At 41.1% G+C, this 18,214-nt stretch overlaps 1 protein-coding gene across 1 annotated transcript in view; it reads left to right on the forward strand.

Annotated features, from left to right (window-relative positions):
* The first annotated feature begins 16,700 nt into the window (after positions 1–16,700).
* SLC35D1 (solute carrier family 35 member D1) overlaps positions 16,701–18,214 on the forward strand; it is a 54,500-nt gene continuing 52,986 nt past the window's right edge. The window contains exons 1-3 of the mRNA XM_060139801.1: positions 16,701–17,038; positions 17,882–17,915; positions 18,013–18,099. Coding sequence (XP_059995784.1) covers positions 16,836–17,038; positions 17,882–17,915; positions 18,013–18,099 — 324 coding nt within the window. The 5' untranslated portion in view covers positions 16,701–16,835. The remainder of the gene's footprint in view (positions 17,039–17,881; positions 17,916–18,012; positions 18,100–18,214) is intronic.

An 18,214-nucleotide genomic window follows, 5' to 3' on the forward strand; every position in this document is an offset into this window, starting at 1 on the left:
CCCAGTGCAGTGAAAAGAACACTGATGAAGATACAAGAGGCCAGAGTTTTTCAACAGTTCTATTCATAATTCACATGGTTGATTGGGCAAGACTTTCAACCTGTCCAGCCTCAGATTTCCCACTTGCATACGAGAAAACACTTCTAATGATTTTTTTCTCAAGATTTTAGATGACATTTCCAGGTCTAGACCTTTAAGATTCTACCTTCTTCCTCTATACTGTTCAACTTTTAATCAAAAAATGTTTATTGAGTACTTACTATGTGCCATCACTGTGCTAGTTGCTGAAAATGTAGCAATGACTAGGACAGACTCGGCTTATGCCCTCACATAATTTGATGGGGAAGTGAACTACCTGTTCAGTGCTCTACCCTGAGAAAGCTCAGCCCTAGGGAAAACAACCTAAGCAACAGATTGCTCTGTTCTTAGGCTAATCCACGGGTACCAGGAGGGTGAGACTAGGCCTCCTCTCAGTTCATGATTTCTCCCATGCAGCTTTGTCGACTGCTTAGTAGAACCGGGGTTATATGCAGAAGATTTAATAATGAGCACAGTACAGGCACTGGCCAAACTTATGGCTGAAGCAAGGTATTATTCCTAGACTTGGTTGCAGGTTTGTGGGGAGGTCTGAGGGATTTCAGAGGAGGAGCTAAGATGACCATGGCTGTAGGTCAAGTCTCAGAGAATCTGAGGAAGTTACTGTTTACCAGCATTTATAGAAATATTCCTACATTCTAACTGAAGAGTCGCCATACTGGTGTGTTGCTACTGAATATCAGTGCGAAGTAGAACTGATGAGGCAGCATGGACACACAGCTGTGTTACTTATCAACAACTTAGCCTTTCCAAAGTCATCAGGAGAAGCCTTCAGTACCCCAACATTTCTTAGAGATGCCTCCTTGGGTCTTTATACGTATGTAAACCCTCCAGCTTAACTTTAGTTTCTTCTCTTGACTCTACTCAAGTTATCATCCAGGACCTCTTTCTCCTGGGCCATCTCATAGTTCTGCCTACTTCTGAGTCCAAACAGGCCCATCACCTTCTTGTATTGACATATTAATATGTGGAGTGGTTTAGTATCCTAGACTACCTCATTTGGCCCAATGCATTGTCCTTCCTTGGAAATAACTCTAAGGATAGTTATTTTTTGCCGAATGTGGAGAAGCCATATTATGCTTCTGTAATCCAAATTATGCAAAGAGCTACTCCACTTCTCCTCTGTCTCTCTTCCTTCCTTTCTCTCTTTTAACATATATGTATCATATGCCTACTTTATGTAAGACACTCTTCTAGGTATCAAGAATACAGCTTTGAACAAAAAAAAGTCTCCACTCTTATGGACATGGACCTTGAAGTTGATGAAACAGGCTTCAAGCCCATTTTTCTAAGGCTTGGATTATATTTTATACATTTTATAAAATTTGCAGAAGATGTTTGAGCTGAAATTGGTTAAGAATGTTGTCTCTTTCCACTCCATTTTTTTTTTTACCATCAAATTTCCCCTCATAGCAGATGACACTGAGTGGCAGAAGTAATATTGGGAATCCTTCTAAGGAGAAACTGAATTAGGAATATATCTGGTCTGGGTTTAGTAGGTTGTATATAGATGGTATGCAGCCACTTCTGTATGAAGTTAAGTTGTTTTAATGTAGGAATGGCTTCCAAGAATATTCCCACCATCTACTGCGCTACTTACATACCATGTGACACAAATTTACAGGTCCAGAGGACATATCATGAAATAAAATGTGTCCAGTAGTGGCCAATTTCAAAACTTTATGGCTATGTGAAGAAACAAGATCTGTAACATACAGAATCTGAAGCTATCTCTGAAACCTTCTTCCAGTCATCAAACACAATTATTAGCAGAGGATTTGAGTTTTATCAATACTTAGCCAAAACAGAAATCCTCTCTTGTTGGCAAATACTCGGTAATGTAGTATACACAGTTATAAATGCATTTTTTTTCTGTTTTGATGGGAATCTTGCAAAATAGAACTTATTAGAATTTCTGTGTTTGTAGGGTGTGTATTTGCAATAGAACTACAGTGAGTTTGGGTGTCAAGATGCGTATTTATAAATCCCATCTACCAATAATGATAACAAACTGGTCAAACCATGCCAGAAGAAAGACTGAATTATTTTCGTGTTATCTCTATTAAAAACAGCACAGGGAGATCAGCTCAGTGCTTTGTGACCACCTAGAGGGGTGGGATAGGGAGGATGGGAGGGAGACGCAGGAGGGAGGAGATATGGGGATATATGTATATGTATAGCTGATTCACTTTGTTATAAAGCAGAAATGAACACACCATTGTAAAGCAATTATACTCCAATAAAGATGTTTAAAAAATTATAAAATTTTATTACATACAGAAGCAGTCAAATAAAAATGCAGCAAAAGTATAGAAAAATTATAGATAGAAATGTGACAAGCAATTAATAAAGATATAGTTTCTGTGAATTGTCAGATTTTAAAAAGTTGTTAGTTCTGGTTTCTTATATTAAGTAGATATCCATTTTGGTACCTTATTTTACATGTTTAACTTTGCATTTTTTTCTTAGGAAGGACTCACAAAGCTTCAGGTTTCATAAAACTTCCATCCACCCCTGCTCATGGAGCTAATATTTTATTGGGAGGAGACAGACAATAAGCTAATATAACATAATCAATAAGTGGCAAAGCTGAAAGAAAAGATAAGGTAAGGTTAGAGAACAGTAAGCCATAGGAAGTATGACATTTTAGGTAGGTTGGTCAAAGAAGACTCTTAAAAACAAAAAAACTACTGAACTAAGACTTTATTTGAATTTCACCAGTCTTTACATAATGTTATTTTTCTGTTTCAGGATCCAATTCAGGATACCACATTGCATTTCTTCATCTTGTCTTTTAAGTATCCTCTAATCTGTGACAGTTTTCAGTCTTTCCTTGTTTTTTATGACCTTGAGAGTTTTAAAGAACACTGGTCAAGTATTTTGTAGAGGCCCTGAACTTAGGTTCGTCTGATGTTTTCTTATGATTAAACTAAGGTTGTGAGTTTCAGGGAAGGATACCACAGAAGTGAAGTGTCTTGCTGATCACATCATATCAGGGAGTACATGTTAACTACATGACAATAGCATCAAGAGGAATAAAATATTTAGCAATAAACTTAACCAAGGAGGTGAAAGACATGTACACTAAAAACTACAAAACGTTGCTCAAAGAAATTAAAGAAGACACAAATTAATGGAAAGATATCTGTGTTTGTGAATTGAAAGAATTAATATTGTTAAAATGAACATACTACCCAAAGAAATCTACAGTTCAATGCAATCCCTATCAAAATCCTACGGAGTTTTTTGCAGAAAGAGAAAAAAAATTCTAAAATTCATATGGAACCACAAAAGCCTCCAAATTACCAAAGAACTCTTGAAAAAGAAGATCAAACCTGGAGGCCTCACACTTCCTGACTTCAAAACATATTACAATACTACAGCAATCAAAACAGTATGATACTAGCATAAAGACAGACATACAGACCAGTGGAACAGAATAGAGAGCCCCTAAATAAATCCATGTGTGTATGATCAAATGATCTTCAACGATGGTGCCAAGACTATACAATGGGGAAAGGATAGTCTCTTCAACAAATGGTGCTGGGAAAACTGGATATTCATATGTGAAAGAGCAAAATTAGAGTCTTATATTACACCATATAGAAAAAAATCAACTCAAAATAGATTAAAGACTTAAATATAAGTCCAGAAATTATGTGATTCTTAGAAGAAAACATAGAAGAAAAACTTCATAACATTTGTCTTAGCAATGATTTCTTAGTTATGACACCAAAAGAACAGGCAACAAAAGCAAAAATAGATAAGTGGGACTACATCGAACTAAAAAGCTTCTGCACCACAAAGGAAATGATCAGCAGAGTGAAAAGGCATCCTATGGAATGGGAGAAAATACTTGCAAAGCACATTATGTGATAAGAGATTACTATCCAATATATATGACGAACTCCCACTAATCACTAGCAAAAAAACAAATAACCTGATTTTAAAATGGGCAAAGGACTTGAATAGACATTTCTCCAAAGAAGACATTCAAATGGCCAACAGGTATATGAAAAGTTGCTCAACATCAGGGAAAGGCAAATCAAACCACAGTAAGATATTGCCTCATACGTGTTAGGATGGTGATTATAAAAAACAAAACAAAAACAGAAAATAAGTATCAATGAGGCTATGGAGAAATTGGAAACCTTATACACTGTTGGTGGGAATGTAAAATGGTGCAGTCACTATGGAAAACAGCATGGAGATTCCTCAAAAAAATTAAAATTAGAACTATCATGTGAACCAGCAATCCCACTTCTGGTATTTACCCCAAAGGCCTGGAAACAGGATTCCAAAGAAATATTTGCACTACCATGTTCACTGCACCATTATTCACAATAGCCAAGACATGTAAACATCCTAAATGTCCTTCAATGGATGAATGGATAAAGAAAAAGGTATATCAATATAATGAAATATCATTCAGCCTTTTAAAAGAAGAAAATCCTGTAATATGTAATAACATGGATGAAACTTGGACATTAAACCAAGTGAGATAAGCCAGTCACAGAAGGACAATTAAACTGCAAGATTCCACTTATGTAAGATATCTAAAGTAGACAAACTCAGAAGCAGAAATTAGAATAGTGGTTTCTGGGGGCTGGAGAGAAGGGACAATGAGGAGTTGCTCTTCAATAGATACAGAGTTTCAGTCATGCAAGATGAAAAAGTTCTAGAGACCTGTTGCACAGCAATGTGCATAGGTACAGTTAACTATACGATACTACATACTTAAAAGCTTGCTAAGAGAGTAGATTTCATATTATGTGTTTTTTCCTACAATTAAAAAAAAAACAACTTGCTGCCAAATCCATGATTACAGATTTTCTCCAATGTTTTCTTCTAGACATTTTATACTTTTAGGTTTTATATTTAGATCTATGATCTATTTTGAGTTAATTTTTATATAAGGTATATGGTATGTGTTGAAGTTCATTTTTGTTTGTTTGTTTTTGTTTATGGACATCCAATTGGTCCAGCACTATCAAAAAGACTATTCTTTCTCTATTGAAATTGTGTATCTTAGGCAAAAATCAATTGACTGTATTTGTGTGTCTATTTTGGGGCTCTCTATTCTACTCCATTGATCCATATGAATATCTTTATGTTAGTATCACACTGTCTTGATTACTGTGGCTTTATAGCAAGGCTTAAAAATGGGTAGTGTGTGGGCTTCCCTGGTGGCGCAGTGGTTGAGAGTCCGCCTGCCGATGCAGGGGACACGGGTTCATGTCCTGGTCCGGGAAGATCCCACATGCCATGGAACGGCTGGGCCCATGAGCCATGGCCGCTGAGCCTGCGCGTCCGGAGCCTGTGCTCCACAACGGGAGAGGCCACAAAAGTGAGAGGCCCATGTACCACTAAAAAAATAAACAATGGGTAGTGTGGGTCTTCCACCTTTCCTAATTGTTTTGGCCATTCTCATTCATTTACCTTTCCATTTACATTTTAGAATCATCTTGTCAACATCTATAAAAAAAGCTTGCTGGAATTTTGACAGGAATTGCATTAAATCTATAGATAAGTTTTGAGAGAATTAACACCTTAATGATATTGTATTTTCCAACCTATGAACACAGTATAGCTCATCATTTCTTTAGTTCTTCTTTCATTTGTTTCTTCAGGGTTGAGAGAGACCACTTTGATAAGATGAAATTTGAGTTAAGATCTGAATTAAGCGACAGAATGAACCATGGAGATATGTGGAGGAACTCTATTCTAGGCAAAGTACAATAAATTCAAAGGCCCTGAGGCGGAGTGGAATTCAAGGGTTCTAGGAACAGCAAAGGGGCCATTGTGGCTGAGTTGACAGAGGTGGAGTGGAAGCGGTAGAGGGTGAAACCACAAAGGTAACAAAAGGCCAGACCACGTAAGGCCTTGTAAACCATTATAATGTTTTGAATTTTATTCAGAATAAGATGGGAAGTGATTGAACAGTTTTGAGCAGTGGTGTGATATTTGACTAATATTTTATGTTACTTTGGGTGCTTTGGGGAGAAAAGATTAATGAGGAATGGTGAGTACAAGATAAAAGCAGGGAAACCATTGAAGAGACAATTACAATATTTTAGCAAGAGCAGATGGTGACTTGGACTAGGGGGCTGGTAGAAGAAGTAATAAATGTTGGAATACAGATGGACAGTTGGCCCTCCATACCTGTGGGCTCCACAACTGCAGATTCAACCAACTGTGGATAGAATATATTAAAAAAAAAAATTCCAGAAAGTTCCAAAAAGCAAAACCTGAATTTGCCCACACTGGCAACTATTTACATAGCATTTACCTTGTATTCAGTATTATAAGTAACCTAGAGATAATTTAAAGTATGTGGGAGGGTTAATAGCTTACAAGCAAATACTGTGCCATTTTACATAAGGGATTTGTGCATCTTCGGATTTTGGTTTCCGTGGGGGTCCTAAAACCAATCCCTCTCGGGTACCAAGGGAAGACTGCACTTTAAAGATGTAGTTAATGGAATTGGCTGAAAGTTAGTTATGGGCTGTGAGAGAAAAAGAGGAGTCAGAGATGACTCCAAAGTTTTGGACTTAAGCAACTGGAAGAATAGTTTCCAACAACTCAGTTGGGGAAGACTGTGAGAGAAGTTTTGGAAGGTGTTTATCTGGTTTAGAAGGCATGAGCAGGGGAAAAATGATTCTTTCTAAAATCTTTTTCACCTTTGAATTTTAAGCACAGAATCTAAGGATTTGCAGCCTATGATCCACGTACACTGCAATGGCAACCATCTGTAGTAACCAGCAGCCTGTGCATTGTGGTCTGAACATGAATGGTAGGGGGAAGGCAATAGGCAGAGAGTAGGAAAAGTCTATTCCAATGAGTAACTCAGTTTATCATGTCTCTTAAAGAGCATGTAGGAGTGGGTGTTACCTGAGTCTGTGGGTAGGGAAGACCTCACTGAAGAGTCTCTCTTTTGAGACCTGAAGAAGTTAGCCAGAGGAGGGAGGTGGGGTTTGTGGGAATGGGGGTTTAATCTGTAAGTCAAGTGATGAGCAGGTGCAAAGATCCAGAAATGAGAGGGTGTATTTGAGGAATTAAAGAAAGTCAACCATGAATTTAGAGCAGGGAGAGCCAAAAGGAGAAAGCTGTGAAGTAAGGCAGGAGATAGATTTTATCCTGATAATTTGATCTGCATTTTACAGAATCGCTGTGGTTGCTGTGTAGCTGCTATGTAGAAAATGAATTGTAGACCCACAGTCATCTGGCTGAAGACTAGTGACGATGTCGTTGCAGTAGTCTTGGTGAGGGATGAAGATGACGGCAGTGGGTTCAGACTTGGGAGGTATTTAGGGGACTATATATGGCAGATGAGAAGAGAGAGGCCCTGAGAGTAACTACTAGGCTTCTAAGGTGAGCAACTTGGTGAATGGTGCTTCCTTTTACTAAAATGGGGACGCCAGTTATTAATTGTCTCTCAGCTCCAAACTTTGCACTAGGTTTGGACCACACTTCTCTATTCTGCTTTGTGAAGCTGATGCTTGTATTTTGCAAACCATGCATCTGCTTTGCCAGCTGGCTCTGTGTTAGGCCCCGTCATAGGTGGTGCTAGAGGGAGATAGCAAAGCTGGAGGAGGAAGAAAAAAATGTCCTTTCGAGTCTGCCTTCTGTTAGCAATGCTCCAGCAACAAGTCTTCAGCCCAGGAACAGCAGGGCCTTCGCATAGCAGCGGGTGAAAGCCATTTGCGGTTTTCCCTGAATTTGCAGGGCCAATCTATTAGTGCCTCTCAGAGCCCACAGCATCAGCCAGTTGGTGCTTCCTCCTCAAAGGTCTGGATCCCAGGCTTACGGGGAGCCTTTTCTAAACTAAAGATTCCGGTATCAGTTGAGCAGCATCTCTTCCTCAGAGGTCTGTGTTTTAGCTACTAGGGTTCCTCCTGTAGGTTTTAATAATTCCAGTCTCCTCCCATTATTCCCCCTTCCCTTCTTGCAGTTGCTACCTCCATGATACCTTGGAGGGTTTTTTTTTAAACCTTGAATTTGATGAATTTATTTTTATTTATATTATTTATTTTTGGTCTCATTGGGTCTTCGTTGCTGCGCGCGGGCTTTCTCTAGTTGCAGCGAGCGGGGGGCTACTCTTCATTGCGGTGCGAGGGCTTCTCAGTGCAGTGGCTTCTCTTGTTGCAGAGCATGGGCTCTAGAGTGCAGGCTCGGTAGTGGGCTTAGCTGCTCCGTAGCATGTGGGATCTTCCCGGACCAGGGCTCGAACCCGTGTCCTATGCATTGGCAGGAGGATTCTTAACCACTGCGCCACCAGGGAAGTCCCTACTTAATATTTCTTTATATTAGATTCTCTCTAATCAAATAACTAGTGTTATTTCTGTCTCCTATCTGGACTCTGATTGATACAGAAATTGTTACTAGGAGTGGTTCCAGGAAACAGACCCTAAAAGATGGGATTTGGGGATTGGTTTGGATTTGAATGTAGAGCTGAGCACCTTGCTAATGGGAAATGAATACTGGTTACCCATGTCATGCAGAAGTAGCATGATTGATTAAATAATCATCTGTAGTTGATTGTGAGAAGTTCCTGCTGACCCAAGTGCCCTGGAGCCTGTGCCTGCCGCACTTGACCGTCACAGCAGTAATTATGACCATGAAGACCGTGGTGTGGGATAGATTCTTCTGAGTGGACTAAAGCACTTACAGAAAGAAAGTATCAAACTCAGGTCCTTATACTCTCTGCTTCAGTTTCATCAGAGAGCTAGAGAAATTCTATGGCAGCTCTAAAAGAATCTCTCATTTCTTGTAGCTACACGACTGGTATTCCTAAAAGTGAATAAATATATACTTGTCCAGTTTACAGAATTTACATCAGTTGAATTTACAGCTTTGCCATGTCTCTTATGAAGAAGTTAGGAAAATGATAGGGAAGCAGAGGGACCCTAAATCTTGAAGTGGGGATACATCCGGCTGGATTTAGATCAAGTTGAGAATTTTGAATTCTCAGGTCACTCTGAACCTCTTCTAACAGTAGAAGAAGCTTGTCCTTCTGTGCCTGATATTAGCCTTTCCTTGCTTGAAAACTATCCACTATCCCCATTAGTAGGGTCAGATATCAGTATGCTCCAGGGGAGCAAGTACAAAGTCTGACCCAGGCGGAGCAGTTTATATACCAAAAAAACTGCAAGATTTTCCTAATTTATATCAATATAAGCCTGGAGAATATGTATAGGGATGAGTTTTAAGGAAGATGGGCCATAACACTGGATTGGGCCATATGTATTGACATGAGTGCTCTTACCAGAGGTTCTGGATTTAATGTTTTAACTCATGTAGGTGGAAATATTCTGACAATTTATAGTTAGTTAACTAAGACCTGGCCTTAAAAGTGGCCTCTGTTTAATGAGATCGAGAGACCAAAACTTCCTCCATTATAATGTAGATGAAGGAATGCCAAGGTTTAGGGAGATAGGAATATTGGAGGGCTTTTATCATGAATAATCTACATATCCATCTCTCAACTACATCCTGAGAGGACACGCCCATCATCAACACGTTGAGAAACATCTTTTTGTGTAGAGCATATACATCCTTGAGAAGTTCTGTCATGGCTGTTCTCCATAAGCCAAGCATAAAGATGGGAAATTTCACTATTGAGGTGGGCTCACTATAATAGAGATGATAGAAGTCTGGAGTATCAGAGGCAAGTAGCAGTTCTTAACCACCAAAGGCGAGATGGGCATATTTACCATAAAAGGAAAGCAGTAACATAGTGGTAACCAGAATATTTTAATCCCCAGGAATCTTTGGCAGTGGCTAATTGATTACAACATCCCTACGAATGTAATAGCAAGGCAACCTACTAAAATGGTGCTTAATCTATATAACAGGAAAAGCCAGACTGACAGCAAAAAAATCTAACTTGAGTTTCTAAAATGGAGACTCACAGACTCTTACTCAGTTTCCAGACATAAGCCAGTTTATAGAACCAGAACCCTTTGCACTGAAGGGGGTGTCAAGTGTCCTTGAGGAAGGCTCCTGTATCATGGTACAAGTATACACCATATCTTCCTCCGAGTCTTCCTCAAAGGGAACTGCAGTGATTTACTAGAGTGACTTCGTACTGGGGGAAAGGACATACGCAGACCTTTTGGGGATTATGGAACACTGGCTACTTGATACTAATTCCTGGGCACCCATATCACTGTAGACTACCAGTGAAACTGGGGGCTGAGTCAGGTGACAACTAGAGTCTTAGCCCAAATCTGAAACACAGTGGGCCCAGTGGGTCTGTAGAGCCACTGTGTGGTTATTTATCCAATTCTTGAATGTATAATTAGAAGAGATGCATGTTTAGACATAACAGATATACTTGGCAACTAGCAAAATCCTCACAATGGCTCTTTGACTCATGGAATAAAGACCATAATTGTAGAAAGCGAAAGCCTCTGGAACTTTCCCATCCTACCGGAACAGTAACAAGAGGGAGTAGCATATCGTTAGGGAAATTGCAGAGATTATTGTCATCATCAAAGACTTGGAAAGATGCATGAGTGGTGATACCTATCACATTTCCATTTAACTCACCTGTTTGTCCAATACAGAAGGCAGATCTTGACAAATATCTGAGAATGATTATAAACTTAATCAGGAGGTGACTCCAATTTTAGATAATGTTTCACATGTCGCATTTTTACTGAGGCAGATCAACACTACAGCTCCTGACACCTAGTATGCTGTATTGATATGGAAAATGCTTTTTTCTCTTCATCAGTTTATTAGGACTGACTAGAAGCAGTTTACTTCTTAAATGGCAGGGTCAGGAGTACATCATCACAGTCTAGCCTCAGGGTTGCATCGAATCTCCTACTCTCTGCCATAATATAGTCCACAGAGATCTTAATCATCTGAACATTCTCATACAAAATCAACTGGTTCAGTATAGGGATTGAAATATGCTAATTGGATCTGATAAACAGGAAGTAGTAAATTTTTTACATTTATTTTTTTTTGGCCAAACTGTGCAGCATGTGGGATGTTAGTTCCGCGACCAGGGATCGAACCCATGCCCCCTGCACTGGAAGCTCAGAGTCTTAACCACTGGACCGCCAGGGAAGTCCCAAGGAAGTAGTAAATATTTTGGATAGTTAAGTAAGACAGCCAGGATCTCAGCTGGTTAGAATTCATTACTTGATATAATGGGGAAGAGTGGAGGAGAAGCAGTTTGCTGGTGTTCAGGGGATAAGGATGAATTTAGTTTTAGACATGTTGAAGAGCCTCAGAGAGAGTCATCCAAGTGAAGATGTTCAAGACACAGTTGGATATACAAACCTGGAGTTCAAGAGAACATACATGAGTAGATTTAGGAAGTGTTGATGGAATGTTAAATCATAACTGAAGCCATGGAATGAGATGATATTATTTAGTGAGAATATGTAGAGTCAAATGAGAAGACCCACGACTGAGCCTTGAGGCATATGAAACTTTTATTTTAAAGATATGGTAGAAGAGGAGGAACCAGCAAAGACAAATGAGAAGGGGCATCCAGAGAACCAGGAGGAGTTGCAGAGAGTGTGGTGTCCCAGGAATCAAGGAAAGAGAGTGTAGCTAAGGGAAGGGAGAGGGTCAGCAGTACAAATGCTGTGAAGTGGTCAAGCAAGAGAAGGACTGAGAGTCAGCTGGGTTTACTTCCATGGAGGTCATTGGTGACTTAGGGGTGACCAGCTTCAGTGTAGTGGAGGGGATAAAACTAGTTTGGTTTGAGTTGAAGCGTGATTGGAGGTGGTTGTAGATTGGGCAGAGCCATGTGAATAGGTGGATAGTGAGGCCAGTCAGTTCACAGAGACAGAAGATTCAAAGCTGCTGACTTTGGATAGATTTGTATGAGGTTCAGTTGTAAATAAATTGAGTTTGAAATGTCTCTGTATTTTCAATGCCTAAATTGATGTCTGGTATGGTATTGTTGTGAATGGGTCATGAGTGACAATGATTTTAATAGACTGGTGTTCCTATATCCTGATTATTCTTCATAGCATTGCTAAACACTAAACTTGGCAACTGAAGGAGGTAATGGCATTGTGAGAACTTTAGAAGCAAGTATGTCCACCTACCCCAAATAAGGCAGGGGTGTCCAGTGGAGGAGCACAAACTGAATGTTGAACGGACTAGGGCCAAATCTGTACAGTTACTTAGAGCTGTGAGACTCAGGGCATGCCTAATACTTCCACTAGGCCTTTGTTTTCCTGTTTATAAGTTGTTTCACCATACCTACTTCCTAGAGTGGTAAGGATGCAATAAGATAATGAATTTCAATTGCAGCACGTTGCCAGGCCACCCATCAGTCGTCAGTGAGGTCATTCCTTCCAGCCCAACACAGAGAAGTATAAGGCACTGCAGAGAAGCTGCACGCTACTTCTTTGCACTTTGGTTCTCAGAATTTTAAAAGCATTGTTCAAATAGGAAACACCTATGACCTTTGCTCCCTGGCTATAGCATAATCAGTGGTACAACACAGTATGTTATTGGGTATGATCTAGGCTGGCTGATCTAGTGAAACAGGAAATTGGTGAACACCAAAAAGGCCAAATAAATTCCAGTATAAGAAGAGCAAGTGAGCCAGGGCAAATTGAGAAGTGTAGGGAAAAGTACTGATCAATTTCCTTCATGGAGAAACATGATGGCTAAAGCAAAAGACATGATTTAAATACAAAGAAGATTTTTCTGCTAGTAATTACACCTAGCAAGATATCTGATATATCAACCTACAATGTTGACATTTCCAACTAGAGTAGGCTTGTATATCAATGAGAACATTTAAATCCAGTCTTCCCAATCTTGTACAGCTTTTTAAGATATTTTTTAAACTTTATTAAATTTTATCAGATAATGTATAAATTTCCCATATATAATTCTGTGATTAATATTACTAAGGTTAGGAAAGAGGTTTGAGTACCTAAAAGTCTAATTCCCTATAATAATACCCTACTACAGTATTGGTACATATCTTTTTTTTTATTGGGGTATAGTTGCTTTATTTTTATTTTTTTAAAAGATTTAATTTTATTTATTTTTGGCTGTGTTGGGCTTTTGTTGCTGCGTGCAGGCTTTCTTTAGTTGCAGCGAGAGGGTTGCGGCTCTTCGTTGTGGTGCACGGGCTTCTCATTGTGGTGGCTTCTCTTGTTGTGGAGCATGGGCTGGAGGCACGCGGGCTTGAGTAGTTGTGGCATGTGGGCTCAGTAGTTGTGGCGCACAGGCTTAGTTGCTCCATGGCACGTGGGATCCTCCCAGACCAAGGCTCGAACCCATGTCCCCTGCACTGGCAGGCGGATTCTTAACCATTGTGCCACAGGGAAGCCCCTTAGTACCTATCTTATCTCTTATTATCTAATGAGAATGCGTCACTCCTCTATACTTCAAAGCATTCTACTGAGGCTCCACAAATCATTACTGGAGTTAAGAAAACCCAACACAGTTCTTGGCCTGTCTATGGTAGGTCTTAGTGTATACTTGCTAATAAATTACATAATCATGCTGAGAAAAACAACAGTAATTGCTTGGATCAGTACTTTTTAGGAGATTTATTTTCATTTCATTTTGTGTAATTGCAATTGATTTGTTGCAGAAATTTGTACCTGGCATTTCATACTCCATAGAGTAGCACTTGAACTATTATCTGGCCTCTTTCACTGGTTTCCATTATCACCATCTGACTTTATAAAAGGAAATTTCCTTTTCATACAGTGTTAGTGGTAATATAAAATTGGTACAACCTCTTTGGAGATCAATTTGTTCATTCTATTAATTTTTTTAAAAAGTAGTCTTTAATTAAGCAATTCCACTTCTAGAAACTTATACCTGTACAAAGTTGAATGGACAAGGATAATCAAAGCTGCATTGTTTAAACTGAAAAAATGGCAACAACTTAAAAATGTCTATAGGATGGACCACATCTATCATGATGCATCTAGCTGATAGAATTCTCTGCAGCCATTAAAAAGAATGAGGTAGAGTTTCTTTACTGCCACAGAAAGGCCTTCAAGGAATAAAAAGTGAAAAGAGAAAGGTTGCATAATCATAATGATAATAATAGTAATTATTATTATTAGGAACATTTGTAAAGTGTGTACTATATTCTAAGCATTTAACTTTATTAACTTACTTAATTCTCATCACCACCCTATGAGGTGGGTGCTATTGTTATCCCCATTTTACAGATGAGGGAACTGAACCACCGTAACATCAAGCAACTTGCCGGAGATCACAAAACTAGTGTCAGAGGCAGTATCTGGTTTGAGCATCAGTGTTTTTACCTGGTTCTCTTCATTTATGTTAAAAAATGTATAACAATACATGTCTATAAATATATGTGTATGTATATATATGCATATGTGGGTGTATATGTATTTGTATAGGCACAGAAAGTGGCTCTAAGCAGAGCCTCGAGATGGTTAGCAGTTGCTTTCTCTGAAAAATGGGCAGGGGTGAGAGAGGAAGAGAGCAAGATAGTTATGTGATACAAGTCTCTTTTGCTTGTTTGCTTTTGTAATGAGGGACATTATTATTTTAATAATAATTTTTTTCACAAGGGATGTTTCTCAAAATATAATTTTCTAGTTATTTTTCTTCTGCTGCCAGCAGTTAAGGAAGAAATTTGGCCACTTCTTTCATTGTTGAAAAGTTATACCATTCGCTGATTCATTTAGCAAAAACATCTAAAGTGTGTTAGATGTCCCTGCCTCACCCAGCGCTCAAGGAGCTCACTGTCAAGTGGAACAGACTGACATGTAAACATATAATTCCAGAGCCTCTGTAAAGGGGATGCACAAAGATGCAGTGGGAGAAGCACAAAGGAGAGATGTCATTTCTGTGGAGGGCAAGGAGAGGTGGTGTGAAGGAAGGTGCCCAGAGAGGAGATAATATTTTGCCTAAATACTAAAAGAAAAGTAACAGTTCTTCAGGAGACAGTGGAGAGGAGAGAAAAAGCACCCCAGATTTAGGGAATATGGGAGTAAAGACACAGAAGTAAGGACACAGGAACCCACATTATTCTTCAGGGGACTGGGTGTAGTTTGATTTAGCTGAAGCCTAGGGAGGAAAATGTAAGGACGGCAGGAGCCATGTCACCTAAGGCCTTGTGGACTGTGTTAAGAATTTCATTCTGTGTGCCAGTTTTTCCCAAGGAGCAGTCAAAGAACACAAGTGTCCCCAGGATAACATAAAATATATAAGTCAAAAGATATACGTACAATGGAATATTATCTAGCCTTGAAAAGGAAAGAAATTCTGACACATGCTACATGTGGATGAACCTTGAAAATATGCTAAATGAAATAAGTCAGACGCAAAAGGACAAATACTGTATGATTCTACTTATTTGAGATACCTAGAATAGTCAAATTTATAGAGACAAAGTAGAATAGCGGTTTCTAGAGGATGGAGGGAAGGAGGAATGGGGAGTTTTTGTTTAGTGGTTTCATAATCTCAGTTTGAGATGACATGAAAGCTCTAGAGAAGGGTAGTGGTTAAGAGTTTCACAACAACATGAATGTACTTAACACCACTGAATTGTACACTTAAAAAGCGTTGAAATAATAAATTTTATATTATGCATATTTCACCATAATAAAAACCAGGTAACGATGGTAAATTTTGTGTTATGTATATTTTACCATAATTGTAAAATATGGAAAAATATTTTAAAGATATAGACAAAATATTTAGATAAATAATTCAAAGTTATTTTTCTGCCTTGACATTAAAATTAGATGTCATTTCTTTGTTTAAGCTGGTAATAATGATTTGTTTCTCTTATATGACAATGTCTACTGTTTACTGAAAACCAGCTTTATATCCAGAGATGAGGAGATGTAGGCTCAGAGAGTTCAACTAACTGACCCAAGGGCACACAGCTAGTGAGGGGGCATTTCTAGGAAACCCAGAATTGGAACTCAGCTCCTAACACCTTACTGTTTCACCAACCCCCAAGCCACTTTATTATCTTGCTACTTTTTGGATATGGCAGTACAATCTCAAAGACGGTATTGTATGGTGTTTTCTGGGTTCAGAAACCGTAAGAAATCTGAGGCAACGCAGACTGAAATACTGAACAGTTGAATGTTTACTCTTGATCCACATCTGATACTTTTTAAGGGCTTAGGCCCTCTGCAAGAGAGACAGAAATAGCGTTCGAGTGAGGCTAGACGCACGCACATTGTTAACTACTCAGTCAGCCACCTGTTACCGATTGGAGGAAGGTCTGTATTTTGGTTGCGGCAGTTATCTGGAAAATACGGCTCTCAGCCCCCCAGCCGCCAGCCTCCGCATCCCAGGTACGCGGCCCCCGAAACACCCGGCGCGGACTTGCGCGCAGGCGCTAGCCGGTCGCTTCCTTCCGCGATTGTGCTGTGCTGCTAGGCTTCCTGGTGTCCCCGAGTGGTTCCCCCTAAGCTTCTCCCTCTCTGTCCGGGACTCAGGGTCGCCAGTGCCCCTTCTCCGGGCCCTCTCCAAGCCCTGCCCAGGCCGAGCCAGGCGCGGCCCCTACCCTCTGACCCCGCGTTGCACAATGCCCGATCAAAGTCCCGGGGCGTGTGAACCACAGCGTCCCTGCCCCTGGGCGGGGGTGGGCGGCGGCCGCGCGGGGAGCCGAGGCGGCGGCGGCAGCCGGCCCAGTACACCGGCCCCGGTCCCGCGAGTCCCCGCGAGCTGCCGCCTCAGACCCCAGCTCTAGTCGGCCCCGCCGCCCGCCGCTCCCCTCGCAGGCCAACGCCGCCGCCGCCATGGCGGAAGTTCATAGACGTCAGCAGGCCCGGGTTAAAGGAGAAGCCCCCGCGAAATCCTCCACACACAGACATGAGGAGGAGCTGGGGATGGCGTCGGCCGAAACGCTGACCGTGTTCCTGAAACTGCTGGCCGCTGGCTTTTACGGCGTGAGCTCCTTCCTCATCGTGGTGGTCAACAAGAGCGTGCTCACCAACTACAGGTAGGGCCGAGGCGGCGGCGACCCAGGCCGCGGAGAGGAGCGGGCGGCGGCGGCGGCTGGGCGCCGGCTCCCTGGACTTTGCCTGCAAAGTTGGAGCTGAACAAAGTTGGGCGGGAGCCGGGGAGGGAGGGAGGGCGGGCGGGCGGCTGATACGCGGCCGGGGCGGCGGAGCCGGCTTGCGCGCCGGCCCGGAGTGGGGTTCCCGCTCCCGGCGCCGAGCTCGGGACTGCCGGGTGAGCGTTCGGGGCCGCGTTCGGAAAGCGCCTGCCCTGCCCGCCGTGCAGCACTTTGGAAACCCTGCAAACCCTGCCCTTCGGAGAGATGGAGCGGAGTTGCTTCGTGACTTTTTTGACTCCTGTGCACGCCAGGCTGGGAGCCCGGAGAGGGATGCCCGGCCTTCCCTGCAGCCTGGGCTAGGTTCCGGGGCTTCAGGGTTCTCTGACTTCGCTGACAGCCTCTGGGGACCTACGCATCCTCAAGCCCATTTAAGATGATTGTGATGCTGCCACTGGGACCACAAAGGCAGAAGCATTTTTTTTTTTAAATGTGTGAAACCGTTCAAGAGATGTATGTCTTCACTTCCAAGACAAGTCAGTTACAGGCAGCCGACTGAAATTGTAGAATCGGACAAGATGAGACGAGTGGCAGCCCGAGGCTACAAAATCAGCGGTGTTGCCTGACAACTGGCAGGGATTTTTCTCAGATTGTCATTTGGATGAGGGGTAGACGTTGGTGTGTTTTGTATCAAAATGCATTGTAAGGTTGCCGATGTGCAAATTGAATTCACCGAGCTCAGGTTTTTCTGACCCTGTGTTTTTTTTGTTTTCTCTACCATTTTTGTAGATTTCCCTCCTCACTATGTGTTGGACTTGGCCAGGTTAGTTGGAATCTTCAGCATTACGTGGTTTGTGTCGTTAGAACTTCTGAATGTGTCTTTATATGTAGAACAGTGAATCTGTGTTCTCTGTTTACAGATGGTGGCCACAGTGGCAGTACTCTGGGTTGGAAAGGCACTCAGAGTAGTCAAGTTTCCTGACTTTGACAGAAATGTACCTCGAAAGGTAAAAAAGAAAAAAAAAAGTAATACTTTATGTTCTGAAAAGAAGTCACTATATATATTTTTCATCAGTGTCTTACATATTTAAAAATTGCAGCCTTGAAATCGCCCAATCTAGA

This window comes from Lagenorhynchus albirostris, chromosome 2, assembly GCF_949774975.1.
Source record: "Lagenorhynchus albirostris chromosome 2, mLagAlb1.1, whole genome shotgun sequence".
NCBI classification, from domain to species: Eukaryota; Metazoa; Chordata; class Mammalia; order Artiodactyla; family Delphinidae; genus Lagenorhynchus; species Lagenorhynchus albirostris.